Here is a 23347-nt window from a genome sequence, read left to right as displayed (position 1 = left end):
TCTCCCTTAGGGAGATCTGGGGGAGATAAGAGATCAACCGAAGGACTTGTATACATGCATATAAGTACAACGAATGGACACAAAACTCTGGGGAGGGAGGGTATGTGGGGGGGGCAATGTTAAAATATGTACACAGAAAATAATTTAATAAATAAAAAAAATAAAAAAAAAAAAAAAAAAGAAAGCTCTCCCTGAGGTAACATTTATTCTAACAATTGAAGGCAAATGTACTTAGTCATGGCAGCATTGAGAGCAAAATGTACCCAGTCCTGGGAGAATCAGAAGATATCATGCAAAGATCCTGAGGTGGTTCACAAATTATCCTCTTTAAGGACCTGAAAGAAAGCCAATGTATTTGCAACACAATGGGCAAAAGGGAATAACGTTAGAGTGATAAGCAAGAATCAGATCATGTTAAGCCAGGATAAGAAATGTGAATTCTATTCAAAATGCAATGGGAAGATTTTAAATGGAGGATTTTAAACAAGAGAGAGAGAGAGACCATCTATTTTAAGTGTTTAAAAGATGATTCCAGCTTCAAAGTCAGAATGGATTATAGGAGAAAGGCAAGGTGAAAGCAGAGATCGGTTAGGAGGCTGTTACAGTCTTCCCAGTTGAATGGTAGACATGAGACTGAGGAATTTGGGATATGTTGTGCAAATGGCATTTACAAGACTTACTGATAAATTGAATGAGGTGGGGCAGTAATTGAGAATTACACTTAGATTTTCTATTTGAGAAAATTTGATTGGTACTGTTTGCTTAAATGAGAAAGACAGGGGGTTAAGTAGGGGAAGGGAATAAGTTTTGTTTTGGAAAGCTGAACTTTTATATACATACAAAGATATAAAGTATAGTTGGATTTATGGAAATAGCACTCCAGGGAGAGGTTGGGGCTAGACACAGGTCCAGGCCTCGGCAGTACTGCTATGGGACTGGGTTATGTAATTTAGGAGAAGTGAAGAACTAGAAATGAAATGAGGTCCTAAGACCAAGTCCTGAGGCACTTCAACATCTAGACATCAAACAAAACATGAACTATCAAAAGAATTTGAGAAAGAATAGACTCATTATGCATAAACATGCACTAAATGATAAATTTGTATAAGAGGACAAGAACTAAGCATATGGGGGTGAGGTGAGATGGAAGTTTTTACAATAGAAATTTGTGTATACTATTTCTGTTCAAACATGTGACTATAACTGTCACATTTTTATTTATTATTTATTTATTTATTTATTTTTAATATATTTTATTGATATTTTACAGAGAGGAAGGGAGAGAGATAGAGAGCTATGAGAGAGAAACATCGGCCAGCTGCCTCTTGCACACCCCCTACCGGGGATGTGCCTGCAACCAATGTACATGCCCTTGACCGGAATCGAACCTGGGACCTTTCAGTCCGCAGACCGATGCTCTACCACTGAGCCAAACTGGTTTCGGCTTTTTTTTTTTTTTTTTTTTTTTTTTTTATATATATATATATATAACTTTCACATTTTTAAAAAGTATACTGTTAAGGGAACAGAAAAATGCTGAGATAAATGAAATAGGATCTAGTGTCAGAGAAGGTTTTTTTCTAAGATCCTATATAACAAAAGTCTAATATGCTAAGTTTCCGGTCATCTGTTCAACCAATCAAAGCATAATATGCTAATGATATGCTAAGGCTGCTCAACCACTCGCTATGACATGCACTAACTACCAAGGGGCAGACAGTTGACCAGTCGACTAGTCGCTATGATGTGCACTGACCACTAGGGGGAAGATGCTCCAACTGGTAGGTTAGCTTGCTACTGGGGCCTTGGCTGATCAGGACTGAGTGAGACAGGCTGGACACACCCTGGAGCCCTCCTACTGTTCCTCCCCACCTAGCCAACCTCCCCTGTCCCTCCCCGGTCCCAATTGTGCACGGGTGGGGTCCCTCGGCTTGGCCTGTGCCCTCTTGCAAACCAGGCTGAATTTCATGCACCAGGCCTCTAATAAAGAGATAAAAAAAAAAAAAAACCTAATGTCTAATAAAGAGAAATTATGTAATATAAATCTTAATAGAATTTCTACTAAATATATTATTTTACAGTATTAAGATATTGGTTAATTGAAATTCATTAAACCAGAATTCTTCTCAAACTGAAGGATAAAACAATGAATTAAGCCATATCCTGAATTTTAAAATGTTAATTAGAATCATTAATTTATGTTCAGACCAATGTCCTATACACAGCATATGGGGCTGTTAAATTAAGAATAAGATTCACAATTATCAATTTTTAAAAAAATCTATTCTGTCCATTATATTCTTTTGACTAAGCCAAAACTTTGGACAAGGCCTATTTTTAAAAGTTTAACTGATAAGGAGCAATCCATTTCCTAGTCGAAGTTTGCTAACTATAAAATACTCTGCAAAATAAAACATGTTTTTAATACAAAGGCAGCAAAATGACACTGATAGACAAATGTTCTTACTTAATGAGGCTGCAGCACACAGCTTGTAGGGGCTCATGGTCTTTCTTCCTTATGTTATTGTTGACCATGCAATCTAGTTCATCTCGAGCAAACCGAAGCTGAACTTCCGTTATACTATAACTTGCTGATTCCCGAGCACAGTCCTCAATGTTATGAGCTTCATCTAAAATGACAACCTGTTCTTTCAGATTGATATCCATCTATAAGACAAAAAAAAATTCCCCGTAAAACTTTCAGCAAAATGCATTTAACAGCAGTGGGTAGATGTTTCATTTAAAAATTCACACTGTAGGCCAATATTGCAAATACAACTGATTTTAGGCCTTAAAACTTCTAAAACCCTAAAGCCAACCAAATATCAGCTCAACATTACAAAGTTTGCTATTTTTCACTCTCAAAATACTTTGCAAACCTGTCACAACCAAAATAATGTGTTAAGTGAGCCTGGATTAAAGTACAGCTGGCTACACAAAGGAGCATAAAAATCCCTCTATGAAAGGATCTCCAACATAATTTAAAAAGCAGAATTTTTTTTAAAAAAAAACTTTAAAACTAAAATAACAATAAAAGATTCAAAAGACTCTCAAAACATTAATGTATATTTCATTTTTGTCTGTCCTGCAACACTTCATTGTAAGAAACGCTCTTCCCCAACTCCTACATTATGTTGGTAGGACTGTTAATATGCTAAACATGGGACATCACCACTCTTACAACATGGGTAGACTCAGAGACCAGGCTTGTCAATTAAATAAAGTATTACATCCCTGCACGGTCACAGTGACTGGTTCAAGAATGGATATGAGATTCAAACTAGGCCAATCAGAGTAGTTAGGGGTGACTAATATAAGATCATGTTCTTTTTTCCAGGTTAGCTAGCTACCCATGGGTATCTTTGTTCCGTAAGATATGTTGGAGATCCCTTTAGAGGGGTTTTTATGGAAGAGTAGGAAGTACACGGGGTTCAAGGAGGAATAGGACTTGGATTTGGATAGAAGAGAGTAGGGTATTTCAACACAGGTGTCATCAAAAGCAGAAATACAGGCCTGGCCAAATGGCTTGGTGATTAAAAATAAAAAAGCAGCCGGGACCGGTTTGGCTCAATGGATAGAGCGTCGGATTGGGGTCTGAAGGGCCCCGGGTTCGGTTCCGGTTAAGGGCATGTACCTTGGTTGCGGGCATATCCCCAGTGGGGGGTGTGCAAGAGGCAGCTGATCTATGACTCTCTCTCATCGATGTTTCTGGCTCTCTATCTCTCTCCCTTCCTCTCTGTACAAAAATCAATAAAATATATTTTTAAAAAAAGAAAGAAAGAAAGAAAGCAGAGATACAGGAAAGAACAAAGAATCCTCGGGGGTCTATAAGGTAATTTTATTGCTTTATTGATTTTAGAGAGAGAAACATCGATTTGTTGTTTCACTTATTTATGCATTCCTTGGTTGATTCTTGTATGTGCCCTGGTTGGGGATCAAACCCGCAACCTTGGTATATTGAGACGATCCTCTAAACTGAGATACCCAGCCAGGTAATTACCACTATGAGGTAATTTTTGAAGGGTTCCAGTTGGGGAGTTTGCAGCAGAGAAGGGTGAAAGAGCAGATTCAGGTCAGACTATTGAGCAACTTGAAAGTAAGCTTAAGAAATATGGACTTTACCCTTGAGCAAAGATCACTAAGAGATTTTTAAGCAGAAAAAAGATTACTAAAAGTAATATTAGAAGATTGATCTGCAGCGTCGCTCAGAAGAGACTTAGCCAAGAAATAGGACAAGAGGAAAGATAATAGAGGTAGTAAAAAAATAATTCTATTCATTTCAAACTTAAGGAGATAGAAAGCTAGAGTTTTACAGTCAGAACTAAAGAGAGAAATAACAATTGAATATACTAAGTTATTATTTTTTTTTGTCTTATACTGAAACAATTGGATGTCCCTAAGAAAAACCAAACATATAAACACAAACGATGTATATGAAGTTCACTTCTTAAAAGCTCACAAAGCATTATTTGCATAGTATGAATATCTTCCAACATAAATTCTTCAAAACAGATTCTGTAGATAAATGTTTTAAAATAATTATTTCTGACTATTCATAAATGGAGAGAATGATATCTGTAAAAAAATCTTAACTGGGGGTAATTTTGCTCCCCAGGGTATATTTGGCAAAGTCTGGAGACATTTCTTATTATTACCATGTGAGGGTGCTACTGGCATCTAGTGGATAAAAACAGAGAAACTGTTAAACATCCTATAATGCACAAGACAGCCCAACACAACAAGAAATTATCCAGTCCAAAATGTCACCACTAACAAGGTGATGAAAACTGCTATAATCCTGCTTCAGTATTAGTTCCTTAAAAGTACTTATTACTTTAGAAATTAAAGTGATGAGATCTAAAATTCAATTTTAACTACACCTTACAATATGTACTCTAATCTGTTTATACACTTACATAAACTATAAAAAAAATAAAAGACATTAAAACATCTAAAAGCTTTCACATTCACCACTTACATCCCAATAAGTTTAAAAAAAAAAAAAAAAGCTCTAATTTTTACGTATCTACTTACACTTTCCCTTATTTGTGCATCTAGAAGATAGTTGTAGGGACAAAATATTATGTCAGCATCTTGTATTAGTTCTCGTGCTGTGTAATATGGACATGCCTTTAATTTTTTCCCCAAGCTGACTAGTTCTTCTATGTCCCAGGCCTCATACATCCCTTGTAGAGTCTGGAATGTGTGTTGATCACTAATTTTATGAACACCATGATAAAAATAGCAGGATTTGCCCTAAAAACAAATATGCATAATTGAAATGTGAACCAATATTGGCCCAGAGAAATAAAACAAGTTTATCTCAGAATGTTAATAACATCTTTAAAGCCACAAAGCAAAGATGAGAAAATTATATCATATCTACCATCCTAACTATTCAGAAAACTTGTATTTGTACAAAATGATGACTAAGGTAGATGCCTTCAGAATCTATTATTAAAAACTGTTAAATCTCATCCTAACAAAAACAGATATTCTTCCATAACTAAAATATTCTTTTTAAATTATTTCTGGGGCTAGTTAATTTTTTTCTTAACTGAAACAAAATTAACTTTTAACAGATAAATGCATTACATTTCCAGTATAAGAGCACGTTCATAAAAGAAACAGTGAACAAAAACACATGTGCCTTTGGATCAAGCCAAAAAATCAGAAAGTTTACACTTTAAGGGCACTTAAAATGACACTCCTGTGCAGGCTGATAGCAAAACCAGAAAAGCTCATCCATTTTAGCAGTGTAACACAACCCTGAGGGCAGTCTGTCAATTAAAGCGTTATCACATTTTACACTCTTTTTCACTCAAACTGTCAGTTATCTATTTATCATTTCTCTTTGGTAATTCAGCCACAGTAAACATAGACACCTATGGTGACTTTGTAATTGGCCCTCATTACAATACCAAATTACCTGAAGGGCTTGGGAACAAGAAAAAGAATGTTCAGGTATAACTATGAGCTAAGCATTCTGAGGCAGAATTAGGTCAAGACAAACAACTACAAGCAGGTATATTCAATTATGTATATCACTAATTTTTAAAGACTTGTTTATTTTAAAACAGAAACTAAAGGCCAATGAAAAATTCTAAACATTCAAGTTTACCGGATTACTTTTTATTTTTACACTATCCAAACTTATGACAGTAAAGATCAAAAAACATAACCAGTACTATAGTGTTCTAGAGGATTACATAAAATAAGACTACCTGCTTTCAATGCACAATCTTAAACTTTATAATTGCTTTAAATATTGAGATAACAAATAAATGAGTATGTTAAAATTTTCCCAGTAACAAGTAAAAAAAAGGCAATGCCAAATCTTCTTGCATAAACTATATAGACAAAAGAGAAATTTCAAGAATTTGAGAAATCCAGTAGATTAATTAGCCACTTATGGGAAGAAGTCTCCTTAAAAATGCACAAAATTTATGGGGTTTTATCATGAAGAGCCTTTTCTCTATTATCTTTTTAGTATTTGACTTTTTACTATTTTCATCTCTCCTTGAAGAGAACTTTTTAAATATTATGAAGATTTCACAGTTCCTCAATTAAGAAGAACTTATTGGAAATAAATATAAATAGTATTTTAACAATGGTTTTGATTCAATAATCTGTATTCTCTTCCTGGCTCTGAACAAGTTACGTTCCTTAGTACTTATATTTCATATTCACATGTCTGAATGCCTATCAAAGCATCTTTTTACTATCCCAAACAAAGCTTGAATAAATTTCCATCTAATAAAAGAAAGCACTGAGAAAGAAAAGCATAATATAAAATAATTAATTTATATTATATAGTAGAAGGTGATATGTCAATTAAATGAAACTCTAGAGGCCCATCTCCTTTTGTACAAAAACAACTCTGACAAAATACTAGTGAAAAATTGAACAACTTTCAAAATATATTAAAATATTATTGGTCATTTCATATACTATCAATTTATGGTTCACCAATAATTTCTGAGTGTAATTATAGACTCGTAACTTCCATTTTTGAGTAAGCTAGTTATCAAACAGGTACACAAACTACCAAATGAATACTGTGCCAAAAAATTATTTCAAAGTCATGTCTTTAGTAAGAAAGACTTCTCTATTTCCACTAAATTTCTAGTCCAAATTCATGTCAATTTAGATTTTCCTGGAAAACTTCAAAACCACAATGACATATCTTTAAAGTTAGTAATTTAATATAATTTTTTGGAAACAGAAGTTTGTGTTAATCAGAATGAGACAAAATAATCATTATATTTCTCATTCAATTAAAAAAACATTTTAAAATTTGCTCAAAAAAACCTAAATAAAGTATCTTTCTTTAAAGTTTTAAATATGTATGGCATTAATTAAATCTAGCCCATTTAAATACTTTTATCATTTCATATGAAATCATTCATGTTTGACTATTTCTGATAGACTTCCGAGAAAGTAAGAAGACATCTGATTTACTAAATAAAAATTAACCTCAAGGAATTAAATATCCCCAAACTTTAGGACATAAGTTTAAACCTGAATAAAGATTCTTCTTGTGGTAAAATTAGTTTTCAAAAAATATTAATACTAGTAATTAATTTGACTTCATAACTTATTTGATTATAACTGGAAATGTACATATAAAAACAAAAAAAATGAGTTAATGTAATCCTTTTAACCTTATTTTTTTCTCAAAAACCAAGTAAGTTTACTCACATTTTTTCCATCCAGAAATTCCATGCACTTTTCATTTCTGTTGAAGTTACCTACTACTTCAGGATGGACACAAGTATGGTCCCTGCTGGAAAGAATAGTCATCGGGACTCTTGAGTACGCTGTTCTCCGGAGCTCTTTAGTAATTTGAGCAATCTGCTTGTGTGTTCGTGTCCCAAAATATATTTTTGGTATCTTGGATTTCCCCCCATGATCCTTCTTAGTGGCATTTGAAGAATCCTGACTGTTTCCTTGTTTAGTAGAACAGCAGCACCTAGAGCAGTGACCAGAGGGCTGTACAAGAAAAGAAAAAGATAACTAATGTCTGAACTACCATAAAAAATGTCATCAAACCTCTCATAGAATCAGAACCCATAATAATGAATCACAACTTTCAAATAATATCAAGATACCATCCAATACTTGCCATTAAAGAAAAACTACCAATTCCATTTCAAATTGATTCTCTTTCACTCTTAAAACTTATAAATGGTATTTTCATATTTGCACTGGTTTCTAACATACCATTCCAACTCTCAAATTCCAAATGCTTTAAATACATTTTAACTTTCCTGTTTCATAAATTATAAAAATAATAAGATAATTTTAATTTTTGCTTAGGATTGAAGTGAACAAGTGAGCTTAGAATTGATAGTACTATTTTTGTTTACAGCACAGTCCATTTAAATATTCTATAATATACCTATATTTTTAAAGTATTTAAAATATAGCTTACAAAAGAATAGAAATATCAAGTTGAATCTAAGTATCACTATCACTGAATAACAGAAGCGAGAACTATTCTCTAGCAAAGATATGAAAATGAATGCATATTATTAATATTTAATAATAAAGGCAGGTTGCTTGTGTGGAACAAGTATATCTGAAATTCAATTACCTGACATAGAATGCAAATCCATCAGTAAAATTATCATTCAGGATACCTTTTCCTGGACAATTTTACTCATAATTTAGTTTCATAATTGAAACAGCTATATATGGGGGTGGGGGGAATTGGTAAGATATGTACACATATAATACCTTAATTAAAAAAAAGGGGGGGGGGAGGAAAAAAAACAAACTATATAAATGTCTCCTTAAATACACCATATATGGAACTTCAGGAATATAATCTAATGTTTACCTGATTTTTTTCTCTCCTGTTTCTCAACTCTCAAAAATAAAAAACTGTTTAATGCTATATATATGAACTCATGGATTCTTACTAACTACTACCTAATTTTAACCTTAATTACTATACATATGAGGCAGAGTGTAGCCTTACTAAGAGAAATTCCTTGAAATGGTTAGTTTATAGAAGTGATCACTAATAGAGGAACAAAGCTAAGTAGCACAGTAGCATAAGAGAATTTGTACTGTAGAGTTATAGTTTAGTAGAACAAATATACCATTTAACTGAAGTTTTTTGAAAAAAAATATAATCAGTAAGATTAGCCTTCATCAACAAATGCTAAGTCATAGCATGTTACACCACAATACTGGGGCTCAAGCTGTCTTTTAGCCTCAACTCAGTGGAAAAGCTAGTTCAAATTACTGCCAGTCTCACTCAACCTTGTCCGCCATTAAATATTACAATACATGATAGAATGGATGTAAATGTGACCCTTCTGGAACTGTCACTCACGGGGATAAAAGGTTCACTGATGTGCCAAATAAACAGTCAAAGCAGATAAAGTTACAGCTATGCTGGAATTGTTACATTCCCCTCTCAGGTTGCCAGTAACAGCAGATTTCATTACAGAGTGCTGCCACATTAAATAGCCAGTTCCAAATATCCTGCCTTCTATATTGAATAATTACTTATTCACTGAAAGGATAAAAAGAAGAGTTATGAATGGGGCTCTTGTCAACAGTGAGGCAGGAAACAGCTGACATGTGGTTTATGTTACATATATTGCAATATCTGACAATTTATGATCACACACAAAATGGGGTGCAAATTATATCATGATATTTCTGACTGAATTCTTTTTTGGCCTTTGCAATGATCACATTAATTAATTAGCATAGTAAAAGAATTAGGGTAACTCTAGGTAGCAGAATTAGTTTACTTTTTTATACCTTCAATCTTTTCACTCAATTATACTACTTCTCTTCTCTATGATATGTAGTTAAATTTATCCTGAATATTAGAAAATAGGGGTCTAATGCATTGCTGTATACTATGTGGATCTATTCTATCCAAACATAAAAGTAATCCAGTAAAGTGGTTTTTTTTCTGAAGGCTTGAAGATCATCTATATTTTGATGAAAGGAACACTTTTCAACACCAATTCCACTTAAAAAGTTTATCACCTACACCTTTTAATTCCACTTTTTTCCTGACCAAAAAATTCAAACAACACATAAATATACAAAATAAATCAGCTCCTCATCCCAAATAATTCATTATAACTTATAGACCTTCATATATGTATAAATACATTTTTCATATAATTTTTTCAAACAAAGAAGCTATTATACAGCTTTATAAGTTGCTGCTTTGGATTCAAACTTTTTAATTTTTAAAAGGTATGAATTGGGCACTAATAACATAAATAATGAGTTTATTTTTAAATGTTATGCTTATAGTTGTACTAACAAAAACTAAGGTCAAGCGCTAGTCTCAGAAAATGTTTCCACTAGAGCGGCTTTATTAAGGTAACTTAAATTTGTTTTTCATTTCATAGTTTAAAAAATTATAAATGGTGGCAAATTTTATATTAACATGTTTTTCTTTGTTTCTTAAGATATAAAGTGCTCTGAAATCATCACACCATCTATCAACTTAAAGTGACTCCTCAAGAAGATAGTTTTCAGTGGGTGGATAGGCAAGTAGAGTAGAAGAAAGTTGATTCTTCTTCTTTTGCTATTTTAAAAAGAAATTACTTCTTCAGCAGTGATCTTCTATGAAAAGATTTGGTACAATCATATTTGAGGATGGAAAAAAAATAAATGTGGCAACAGATCAGAGGCTTTAAAAAGACACTTAATAATAAAAAAGAATTATTTGTACCCAAGTCAGCAACATTCAATGCTGTAAGAAAACTAGAGAATTAATCTTGAAAACAGAAATGGCAGGAGGTCATAGTATCCTTCAATTCAATGAAAGGCTCACACTTTAAAAGACAGATAAGACACTTTAAGGATAGAGGTGGCCAAAGGGGGATGGAGGCATCAGTAATAGTGGCGACAATAAATAAAAGAAAAAAGACACCTTAAGAAAGATAAAACACATGGGCTCCCCCAAACCTGTAATCTCTAAAACCTGGAAAGCAGCTACACTGAGTGCCAGAAGCAAACTAAGAGATGGCTTCTTCTCCCACAGCTAGAAACTGTCTATAGTCCTTTTACTTCCACAAAAGGCAAAAAAACCCTACCCAAATAATAGCATAAACTATTATTCAGGATTCAATTGTTCAAAATACATTTCAAATATACAGTAGCTGAAACTATTCTTAGAATGTCAGCACCCAGGAATTTTTGGAAAATGTTCCTCTAAAAACTTCTATTTAGTCCCTCACTTCTCCTGGCTTATAGAGACATATATCTAAATTCCTTGAAAAGATGAAATAAGATTTTAAGATTTGAACTGAAAAAAAAAAAGGCCAAAACTGCTGAGTCCTTGCCAGTATTTCTTTCACAAAGCCATAATTAGAAGTTCAAATAGATTAAGATACTAATGTCAATCTTTAAACTTTCAAAACTTTTTCCAATCTCTGCTTACAACAAAAATAATTATTATACCTGAATACTTGAAAAATAAAAATATGCATAGAGATTAAATATGCTTAGAAATAGAAAATGACAAAGGCATATTTTGAATTAGGGTCGTTGAACTATTACAGAGGGTTAGAGATGACCCATAAACTATAGACACAAGTTTTTGTGCATTTCTAGAAAGTGACTCCATAATATCCATCAGGCGCTCAAAGGAAACTGCGATTTATTTTGGTGAGGGCTTTACTCCAAAACTTATATCTGATTTTATCAATATATGGAAATCAAATGGAAACAGCATTTTCTTTATAGCCAACTTGGCCAGACACAATTATACTGCAGAGAAATAATCAAACTGAGCCCTGGCCAGTGTGGCTCAATTGGTTGGGCATCATTTCATACAATGAAAGGTTGCGTTACATTCCTGGTCAGGGCACAATCTGTAGTAGGGGGGCATGTAAGAGGCAGCTCTCACACTGATGTTTCTCTCTGTCTCTGTCTTTCTCTCTCTCACTCTGTCTCTCTCTCTGTCTCCCTCATACTCCTCTCCTTTCCTTTCTCTAAAACTCAAAAATATTTTTAAAGAAATAAACCAAATTATAATTCACAGATATCTCTCTGTGGGGTGTGTGTGTGTATATATATCTGGCCCCAATCGCCTTCAGGAGCAGGGTGAGGTGGAGAAGCCCTCAGGGGCGATTGGGGCCAGAAGCCGCTGCTTGCACCCACCGGTGGTGCCAAGCAATAGGGACTGACACTGGGTACGAGCAGCCATTCTGATGCCTGCTGCGGGTGCGAGTGGGGCCAGTATTGGCAGCAGGTGTGAGTGCCAGGCAGGACTGCGGCGTGTGTGTGTGTGTGTGTGTGTGTGTGTGTGTATACACACACACACACACACACACACACACACACACACTAAAAGACTAATATGCAAATAGACCAGGCTAATATGCAAAACAGCTGAACAACCCAGTCATTATGATGTGCATTGACCACCAGGTGATGCACAAAGAACATGGCAGGTGTCGGCGGCAGGGGGCAGAGCGCAGAACATGGTGGGTGTTGGCCACGGAGGGATGGTGGAGCAGGTGAGTGGAAGTGCCAGACCAAGACGGGGAGCCAGTCGCTGTTATCAGGGTGAGCCTCTGATGGTTACTGAAAATTCTTTGATCCTGCTCACCGCAGTCCCGCCTGGCACTCACACCTGCTGCCAATACTGGCCCCACTCGCACCCGCAGCAGGCATCAGAGTGGCTGCTCGTACCCACTGCCAACACCCAGTGCCAGTCCCGATTGCTTGGCACCACCGGTGGGTGCAAGCAGCGGCTTCTGGCCCCAATCGCCCCTGAGGGCTTCTCCACCTCACCCTGCTCCTGAGGCGGTTGGAGCAGCAGCCATTGCTCACACCAGCTGATGGCGCCAGCCCCAATCGCTCCACACCATTAGTGGGTTCAAGCAGAGCCTGCACCATCAGCGTGTGGGAGCAGCAGTGGCAGGACCAGCAGACAGGGGACCAGCACCACAGCAGGAGGAACCAGGCAGGGGCGTAGAGGATGAACCAAGACCCGCCCCTATGACCACCGCGCCTCAAGGCCCACAGTTCCTTTCAAGGTGCACGAATTCATCCACTGGGCCCCTATATATATTTTAAAGCTTAAGCGACTGATCAACCAGCCGGTAGCTATGACGTGCACTGACCATCAGGGGGCAATTGCTCAACACAGGAGTGGAAACCACAGGCATGGAAACATGGAACAGACTGATGAATCTCAGAGGGAAGGAAACGGGAAGAAGGTAGGAAGAGATTAGCCAAAGATCTTATATGCATACTAGAGGCCCGGTGCACGGATTCATGCACCAGCCAGGCTGTTCCCTCTGGCAATCCAGAACGACCTCGGAGAGCTGGTTTCAGCCCCATCCCCACATGCCAGGACCCAAGTGCACGAATCCATGCAATGGGCCTCCAGTAATTTTATAAAGGTTCCTCCACTGCTTGCAAATTCATTTCTTTTCGATATTTTTTAATTACTTAATATTGACATAATTCTAAAACAGTTCAGTAATATTTATTTTTAATTCCATTTTACAGATGAAAAAAGTAAAACAAAAAAGTAAAACAAAAAGTTCTTCAAATTACTACAAAACACAATAAATTTGTGAAGTTAGAATTCATAACCTCAAATCTTAAAGCTTTTAAGATTTATTATCATCTAGCTTTTAACTTGGCAAAAAAGCAAAATACTGTCCTTTTTATTTCAAAAGTCATGCACATATAGAGCTAGTGGTAAAAAGCCAATGAGTACAGAATTATATTACAATCTTTGAGGCATAAAAAAACAGGGTTTATTGTTCATCTTTATCAACCACTTGCTGTTGTCCAAACCATCTAAACAGGTACAGAATGCCTGTTGTGCAAAATCTCACATAAGCACACACTCTAGCAAGATAGCAAAAGTGACATAACTATACCGTTTCAACTATTCTTTTTTAAAAATTCAAACAGTAGTAGTACTCTACTGCCACAGTTTCATGATTAAACTGCACAAAGCAGCTGTTTATCCACTCACCACCACCAGCAGGTGAACCTGATTCAATATTTATCACAGGCTTTCACAGATCACTGCTAACCAAGCAAACGTTTTAATTAAGCTGGAACTTGCTTCAAAGAGCTCATTCAAGATGTCAATCAGCAGGTAAGGGATCAGATACAGTGTCAGGTGAGAGTGTGTAATACAAATCCACAACTTTCTTCATCCCATCGCTGTAAATTAGCCTGCTCTAGAGTTCAGACTCTGATTGTAACAGACTGCCAGCCTCCTGGAATGTGTAACTGAAGTCACTCGAATTCTATTGTGAAGGTTGTAAGCAATATGTTAAACTGCAGTGGGCTAGCACATTAAGACAGATCCTTTTCACGGCTGTTTTTTGATACCATAAGTGTTTGTTACCCTACTCTCCACTTACTGTTTACTTTCTTGCCTAGTGTAAATGGGAATTCCTTAACACAGTTGCCCCAGTTTCTGAAAAGTTTGTTTCAGTAGAATTAATCAATAAAGACCCAACGTGGTATAATTTTTATCTAAGTTAATACTTGAACAATCTTATTCTATAAGAATTCGCAGTTTAAGTCGAACATATAAAAATATCCAACCTGCTATAAAGTAAAATTCTCTTGGATTAACATCACTTTACACAGATGTGACTATACATAGCAATGAGTCCCAAAAAATAGTGATGAGTCACACTGACCAAATTAATAAAAAATATACCTGGGGTGCTAATATTAAAAAAAGAAAAAGGGGAAATAAAGAATCAAAGAAGAGAGAGACTGGCAGGGAGGGGAACTGAATTTTAATTTTGAAGAACAATGCCAGCTAAAAATTGTTAAATAGAATGATAAATAATAGAATTTTTTATACACCATTTTGCAGCTCCCTTGTAATAACTGATTCCTGCAAGCTACCTAAACATATGCTAAAATCATTGGGTAAAAAGTTGTTGGGAAAAAAGATATTCACATAGTATTTAAGAATCACCCCTGATTACTTTTTTCCCCCAGATTACTTATTAATTACAAAAGGAAAATATGCCTCTAATACTGGAGATACCTGGCAGTCACCACTTCAACAAAGTGATCAAACCTGCCATCATCAGCGAGACAAACTAGCATCACGTGCCTCTTGATGTAATATAAAAAATATACTATGTGTTCTTTTATATATATATTATATTTATATACCCCGTGTATATTTATCATTGATTTTTATTTTATTTTATTTTTTTACAGAGAAGAGAGAGGAACAGAGAGTTAGAAACATCGATGAGAGAGAATCATCATTCAGCTCCTTCTGCACACCCCCCATTGCGGACGTGCCCGCAACCAAGATACATGCCCTTGACCAGAATCGAACCTAGAACCCTTCAGTCCCACAGGCCCACGCCCCATCCACTGAGCCAAACCGGTTTTGGCTTAGGTGTTCTCCTTGAACAAAATTATGATTATAAAATCCAAACAAGCAAGATATGAATAAAAAATATCCCAGGAATAAACTGCAGTCAAAAGACATATTATTTAGCTGGTGAAAATTAATCCAACTGCACACTATGTCCACTTATATATTACTAGTATACTTCAAAAGGGCTATTTAAAAATCCTATCGCTTGGGGTCACAGGTTTTTATTTTCTCCTTTATGGTATTTTGGTAATTTTCAAACTTTCTTCCATCAACCTTTTAAAACAAGAAAACAAAGCTATCTTGACATCATCTTCCACATATTGACAAATATAGTATAAAACAGTGGTCGGCAAACTGCGGTTTGTGAGCCACGGTTTGCTGCTCTGTTGACTAATGAGTTCGCCAATCACTGACCTAGACTCTCCTTTCCAATAATTACAGGCTGCTGTTGTTCCTTGTGATTAAGCCCCTATCCCAGTGGTCGGCAAACTCATTAGTCAACAGAGCCACGGTTTGCCAACCATTGGTATAAAAGAACTCTATAGAAAATATTTTTGCTTCTTTCATGGGCATTAAAAATTGGGTAAATTATCTACTTGGTCAGTGTTGCTCAGTGGTTGAGCATCAACCTATGAACCAAGAGGTCACAGATCAATTATCAGTCAGGGCAACTGTCCAGGTTGTGGGCTTGATCCCCAGTGGGGAATGTGCAGGAGATAGCTGATAGATGATTCTCTCCCATCATTAATGTTTTTCTCTCTCTCTCTCCTTTCCTCTATGAAATAAATTAAAACATTTTTTAAATTAGGTAAGTTATCAGTTGACAAGCCTCTAAAGAAGCACTACCCAATAAAGCTTTCTGCAATGATGGTATGTTCCATATCTGCTCTATTCAATACTCTTGCCACTACTTTATACAGCTATTGAGCAGTTGAAATGTGATTAGTACATGAAAGAACTGAATTTTTATTAATTAAAATAAAGTCACATGTGGCTAGTGATGAGGGTAGATTTAAAGTATAACTGTAGGTTCTAAATTTAATCTGGAAAATAAGCTACTAGTGAAAATAACCAAAATATTTAATAGGGAAGAATGGTATATATTCCTTTTTATATTTATGTATTTATTAAATTGATTAGGATGACATTGGTCAACATGAACATATGTAAGATTTTTGTATATATGATAAAGACACGCTGTACTAGGCACCTCTTTAGACATGTGTCCCATCCTTTATTCTGAAAACAGTTCATCAACTATAGCCCCTGCTGAAAAGGTTCACCTAATACATTAATAACATATGCCAAATGCAATCCCAGGCATAACAAGATGAATTAGATTCACTTTCCTAGGAATTGGTACTTGGGACATGTAAACTAAGTTAATTAACTATAAGGAACAGACCAGACCATCTGATAGTCTTAAAGGCTTCCGTTTTTCGATGTCATGGTAAGGTCATGTAAAAGAGGATAAGTATCCAGAAAACCAGTCTAAAAAAGAAGAAGAAGAAGAAGAAGAGAGGCAGGGAAGCCACACTTGAGGCCCCAAAGAGAAGAGATAAGCTAACTAAAAACTTCTGAGTTTCAGTAAGGGCAGTTGTATTTCCTGCTTGATCTTTCTTTGAGCAGGCTTCAAAAGCAAACCACTCTGATTAAGTCAGGTAGCATTTCAAATCGGTGGGAAATTATTCAATTAATATTTAGACAAATGACTATTTGGAGAAAAATTAGTTACATCCTGCCTCTCATCTACATCAAAAATAAACAAACAAAACAGAAACAGAGATTTGGCGTGGTGGTAAAAAAAAATAAAAGGGATTAAGAAATACAAGTTGCCAGTTATAAAATAGTCATGGGGATGTAAAGTATAGCATAAGCAATATAGTCGACAATACTGTAATAACTATTTATGGCGTCAGATGGGTACTAGACTTACCCGGGAAGTTGGATTCCATGCTCAATGGAATCCTACTTAGTCAGCAGGATCAACAGAGGAAAAGGATGATAAATAAAGCTAAAATCAGGGGGATAATCAGATTTGAAAAACAGAACAATTAACCTAATCAGCAGCCGAATCTATCTCATACAGAAAGCAGGCAGTTAGCAGACACCAGATGCCTCTTCTCTAAAAAATTGAGTTAAATATTAGGAAAGCTAAAGCTTCTAGGGTATACTCAAATTTAAATATTGGCTTCCCTGAATAAAGTTCTCCTCCTGAGACTTTTAAAGAGCCCAGTCTCATAGCCAGCTCTCTGCCCACCTAAAAACAGGAACTTTGCCCTCACCATCTCCAATAGATACAAAATATTCAGTTTATATAAAAGCTGAAAAAACCTACACCAGCCACCAAATCCTTATGACTTAAATATGAACTGATAATCAAAGATAACCAGCATATAAGAAAACCAATGGTAAAAAAGAGAATGAGAAAAATAAAAGATATGAAAACTCACTCTGAAGGAAACTCACATAATTTAGGGATCATTTTTAAGAAACAGCAAGTAGGACAAGCCAAAGCTGCAGGCTCCACCCTGAAACCCCGTCCCATCTGTAACTGCGAAATGCGACAACAAAATAGATCACAAATGAAAGAAATGGAGGACAAAAAGCGTCTGGATATAGAGTTCAAATCTACGCTTATAAGGTTTTTCAAGAATTTCCTAGAAAAGATGGATAAGGCCTATGAGGATATGAAAAGAGATCAACTAGAATTAATAAGGAGTCAACAAGAAATGATAAGGGATCAACAAGAAATAAAGAATACATTGTCTGAAATAAAAAATATTTTACTGAGTCCTAAAAACAGAAGGGAAGATCGCAAGAATCAAGTCAAAGATTTGGAAAATAAAGAACCAGAAGACACTCCTCCACAGAAGCTAGAAGGCAAGAGAATCCAGAAAATTGAAGATAATGTAAGAAACCTCTGGGACAACTTCAAGCGAACCAACATCAGAATTATGGGGGTCCCAGAAGATGAGAGAGAGCAAGATATCGAAAACATACTGAAAGAAATAGTGACAGAAAACTTCCCCTACCTGGTGAAAGAATTAGACTTACAAGTCCAGGAAGCGCACAGAACTCCAAACAAAAGGAATCCAAAGAGGACCACACCGAGACACATCATTATTAAAATTCCAAGAGCAAAAGACAAAGAGAGAATATTAAAAGAAGCAAGAGCAAAGAAGGTAGTAACCTACAAAGGAGCACCTATACGATTGTCAGCTGACTTCTCAACAGAAACCATGCAGGCCAGAAGGGAATGGCAAGAAATATTCAAGGTGATGAATAGCAAGAACCTACAGCCAAAAATAATCTACCCAGCAAAGCTATCACTCAGAATCGAAGGCCAGATAAAGAGCTTCACTAATAAAAAAAAGCTAAAGGAGTTCATCACCACCAAACCAGAATTATATGAATTGCTGAAGGGGGTTCTTTCAGAAGAGAAAGTAAACAAAGATAAAAATTATGAACAACAAATACATAACTATCAACAAGTGAATCTAAAAACCAAGGAAATTAAAAAAATCTGATGAACAATATTAACTGTTGAATATAATAGAATCAGAGGTATGGAAGGGGAGTGAACCGACGATTCTTGGGGTAAAGGGAGAGGGGGGCGTGGGAAGAGACTGAACATAAACTGTGCACCTATGGATGAGGACAATGGGGAGAGGGGAAAGGGCAGAGGGCGGGGTGGGAACCTGGTGGAGGAGAGCAATGGTGGGGGGGGGGGGGAAAGGAACATTTGTAATAATATGAACAATAAAAACTTATTAAAAAAAAAAAAAAAAAAAAAATAAAAATAAAAAAATAAAAAAAAAAAAAAAAAAAAAAAAAAAAAAAAAAAAAAAAAAAGAAACAGCAAGTAAACTCTCATTACACTATTTAAGAAAATAGTACATCCTTTGACAAAGGGATAATCATACTATAAGAAAGAGTCCAGTGAGGCTAAAATCTGCTGAAAATTATCAAAGAAATCACAAAAGAAAATTTCCCTAAATTGAAGTCTGTGAGTTTTCAAAATAATAAAAACACTAATTAGCATAGTGAATGAAGAAGACTTTCACCTAAACATCCAGCCATAAAATATAAACATAATTTATGGAACAGCTAGTCCACAGAATGCAATGCAGTCATTTAAAATGTTGTAGATAAAATATTAAATGACATGAAAACATAATCTGGATCTATTGTTATAAAGAGAGATAATTGGACAGTATTTCCCTCCTGAGTAATACAACACTAAGATATAGCACTTTGTGTTATTTCTGAAAAAATAAAAAACAAAGACAAAATCAAACCTAAATCTAATTCAACCTCTAAAACTAACTACTATTACTAGAAATATGGGAATAGACCTCTATCTTAAATGAAATCATAAGGATAAAATTAAAAACATCTTAAATATGAGAAATCCTGTAAGACAAATAAAGCAGTTTTATTCAACAAATAAATTGCTTCTCTCTAAAAAGAAATGTCATGCATTTACATTTGAATTCTTATTTTTAAAAAGGCTTTCTAAAATGACATTTTTTAAACAAACACAACTGTAAACAGATTGGGTATTAGACAAAGAACTACTGTTAATTTTTTTAGTTATAATAATATCTTTAAATAGTCATTACTATATTTCTTTTGTTTTTAAAAAAATCTTTATTGTTGAAAGTATTACATATAGTCCCCATTTTCTCCCCCACTGACTTCTTCTGATTTGCCCCCACCCAGTTATTGGAATATTTTTTTAAAGTCTTTATTCATTAGAAATATGTATTAAATTACTTATGGGTAAATAGGTATGATGTCTTCTAGTTACTTTAAAATATTCAAGTCCCATACTTTCTTCCACCAATCCTCCCAAAGGAAGAAAATGACGTGGGATAAATAAAACAAAGAGGTAAAATGGCAAAATATTGATGCCGTATTTTTCGAACCATAAGACGCACTTTTTCCCCCCCAGAAGTGGGGGGGGAAAGTCCCTGCGTCTTATGGTCCAAATATAGCCTACACATATACTTTAAAAAAAAAGTTTTTTTACTTGCCCGGCTCTGTGTGGTCTGTGTGTGCTTGCCCGGCTCTAAAATGGTTCTAAATGCTGCTGTTTACTTTACAGGGTTGATTACATGTGTTTATGACTGTGATGTTGGATTTTAATGCACATAAAATATTTTAGGACACTATTTGTTTCAGAATCTTTTTTTCTTCATTTCCCTTCTCTAAAAACTGGTGCGTCTTATGGTCCGGAGCGTCTTATGGTCCGAAAAATACGATAACTGTTAAAGCTATGTGATGGGCACAAGAAGCTTCACTATCCTCTCCTCTTTTTGCTTTGTGTATAAAATTTCCTTAATAGAAGATTTTAAATATAAGGAAGAGTTTACAAATTCTTTTTTATAAAACAAATAGTACAGCCCTAACTGATTTGGCTCAGTGGATCAGTGGATAGAGTGTCGGCCTGTGAACTCAAGGGTCCCAGGTTCGATTCCGGTCAAGGGCATGTACCTTGGTTGCAGGCACATCCCCAGTAGGGGGTGTGCAGGAAGCACTAATAGATGTTTCCCTCTCATCGATGTTTCTAACTCTCTCTCACATTCCCTTCCTCTCTGTAAAAAATCAATAAAATATACTTTAAAAAAAAAACTTTAAAAAAAAAAAGTACAACAATGATCTTAAAACAAATCAAGATAAGCTTTCTCTTACCAAATATATCAAGAGTAACATCACTAATGAATATTGAAACAATGAATCCTAATAATAGCAAACAGGAATCTTGAATACACATACACACACACATTTGAAAAAAACAAAAAGCCAAGAACAAAAGAATAGTTTGAAATGGAAGTTTACATTACTCTGGAAAAATATGACCTACCAGTTAGGACTTGGATATTATTGTTACCTTTTCCTTCATGTCTACATCATGGAGATGAATGCTCATATTAGGTCATCTATTAATATAGTTTAACATATCAAAAAATAAAATATGAAAAATCATATTCATCTCTATAGTTTAATATTCACTCTTGATTAAAATGCTGTGCAATATACGAATGATTCTTCTCAATTACAACAAAAACTTATATCTTATTCTATATATATTTCCCTCCCCCAAAAAAAGCCAGTATCATGCTTAATGGGGATAAACTAGAAGCATTCCCATTAAGATCTCAAACAAGACAAAGATAACCATACTTTCCAGTTTACATCTGTTGTTTCAGATTAATTAATAATGCTCCCTACCATCTTCATTCTCAAAAGTGTCCTGGTTTGGACAATAAATTAAATGATCATTCTATCTGTTTCTATAATTACACTTACACTTTTTCCCTGGATATATAAAATTACAAAGAGGTAAAATGATCACTACTTATAAAGTATATTATTGTATACTTGGAAAACATAAGAAAACTTTTAAACTATTACGAACAATAAAAGAATTCATTAATGAGGCTTGGAACAAAAAATAGTAAATATGGTTTGGTTAAAAAAAATTAAGTAGCCAAGACCAGTTTGGCTCAATGGATAGAGCATCGGCTTGGGGACTGAAGGGTCCCTGGTTCGATTCCGGTCAAGGGCATGTACCTTGGTTGCGGGCATATTCCCAGTAGGGGGTGTGCAAGAGGCAGCTGATAGATGACTCTCATCGATGTTTCTCTCTCTCTCCCTTCCTCTCTGTACAAAATCAATAAAATATAAAATAAAATTTTTTTAAAAATTAAGTAGTCATATATAAAACCACAACTAATTAGAAAATATAACAAACAAAAAATCCCAATTATATAGAAATAAAAAATAAAATACCTAAAATCAACTTACAAATATATTTAAGAAGTTATTGACAGGATGTGTTAATTAACTAGATGAGGGGGGGGATTCTTTTACAATCTATATATTCATATCAAATTATCATGATGCAGCTAGGGTGGCTGTGGGACTCCTTGCTTCCTAGACCCTGCACCCAAGAGCCTCCAAGGCCCTTACCTATGCCGCAGCCCCAGAGGCAGAAGGACTCCCTGACTGCTGGCTGGGTGGCCTGGTCCTCAGGGCTATTGCTTTTATAGGCTGACTTGGACAGGACCAGATGGGAGAAAGTCATGTGCTATGGATTGCCTCCTCCCAGTTTGCAGAAGACGTAACCAATGGTTCATATGATGTTGTCCTAAATGCTGAACAACTTCAGAACTCCTTTATCTACTTGAGTCAACCGAGGATCCTATAATTATTTAAAGAGATTTGGTCACTTTGCAGCCTTTTCAGCTAACCAGATCATTATTCGTAAATGGTTGGTATTCCAATTGTTGGTAGCAAAATCAATGATCCCAATCACAGTATTAAAGAGAAGGCTTTCAATACACTGAGTAACCTGAGGGTGAATGTTGAAAATCAATTCAAGATAAAGCTATATGTCTATCAAGACTGTGAGGATGTCTTATTTGATCCCCTGAACTCCCCTGTGCCACTGGTGGGACTGAGATGGTTAACAAACATGACAGTTACCAAAGACCACCAGCACATGCCTAACAGCTACATTACAAACCTGTTCCAAGTATTGCTTTCATGAAAGAGAAGCACCAAGGTTCAAGTTTTGAAACTGCTATTGAATTTGTCTGAAAATCCAGCCATGACAGAAGGACTACTTGGTGCCCAAGTGGAAGCATCATTCCTTTCCCTTTATGATGGTCATGTGGCAAAGGAGATTCTTCTTGAAGGTCGTAATAGAGATACACTCTTTCAGAATATAAATAACTGCCTCAAAAAGGAAGGTCATTTAGCTATTCATCCTATTTTCACTAAAGGTTCACTGTTTTCCCTATTATATGGAGAAGAATGTGCCAGGAAATATGAGCATTCATCACCATGATGTAGACATGAAGGAAAAGGTAACAATAATATCCAAATCCTAACTGGTAAGTCATATTTTTCCAGAGTAATGTAAACTTCATTTTCATATTTACAAAAGGATTCTTTCAGCTGCTG

The 23347-nt window shown here is 35.3% G+C and overlaps 1 protein-coding gene and 1 pseudogene across 10 annotated transcripts in view; one reads left to right on the top strand and one right to left on the bottom strand.

The window, feature by feature from the left end:
- Positions 1-23347, bottom strand: part of BRIP1 (BRCA1 interacting helicase 1) — a 115593-nt gene that overhangs the window by 64578 nt on the left and 27668 nt on the right. For all 10 annotated transcript variants that reach the window (XM_045586397.1, XM_045586396.1, XM_045586399.1 and 7 more), the window contains 3 exons: positions 7702-7992; positions 5035-5256; positions 2468-2667 (listed from right to left, as the gene is read on the bottom strand). In XM_045586397.1, the coding sequence (XP_045442353.1) occupies positions 2468-2667; positions 5035-5256; positions 7702-7992 (713 nt within the window). The remainder of the gene's footprint in view (positions 1-2467; positions 2668-5034; positions 5257-7701; positions 7993-23347) is intronic.
- On the top strand, positions 22452-23274 carry LOC118726576 (annotated as a pseudogene).

Source organism: Pipistrellus kuhlii, unplaced genomic scaffold, assembly GCF_014108245.1.
Source record: "Pipistrellus kuhlii isolate mPipKuh1 unplaced genomic scaffold, mPipKuh1.p scaffold_m20_p_22, whole genome shotgun sequence".
Taxonomy (NCBI): Eukaryota; Metazoa; Chordata; class Mammalia; order Chiroptera; family Vespertilionidae; genus Pipistrellus; species Pipistrellus kuhlii.
The sequence above is the reverse complement of the archived record's forward strand: the minus strand, read 5'-3'. Positions and strand labels throughout refer to the sequence as shown.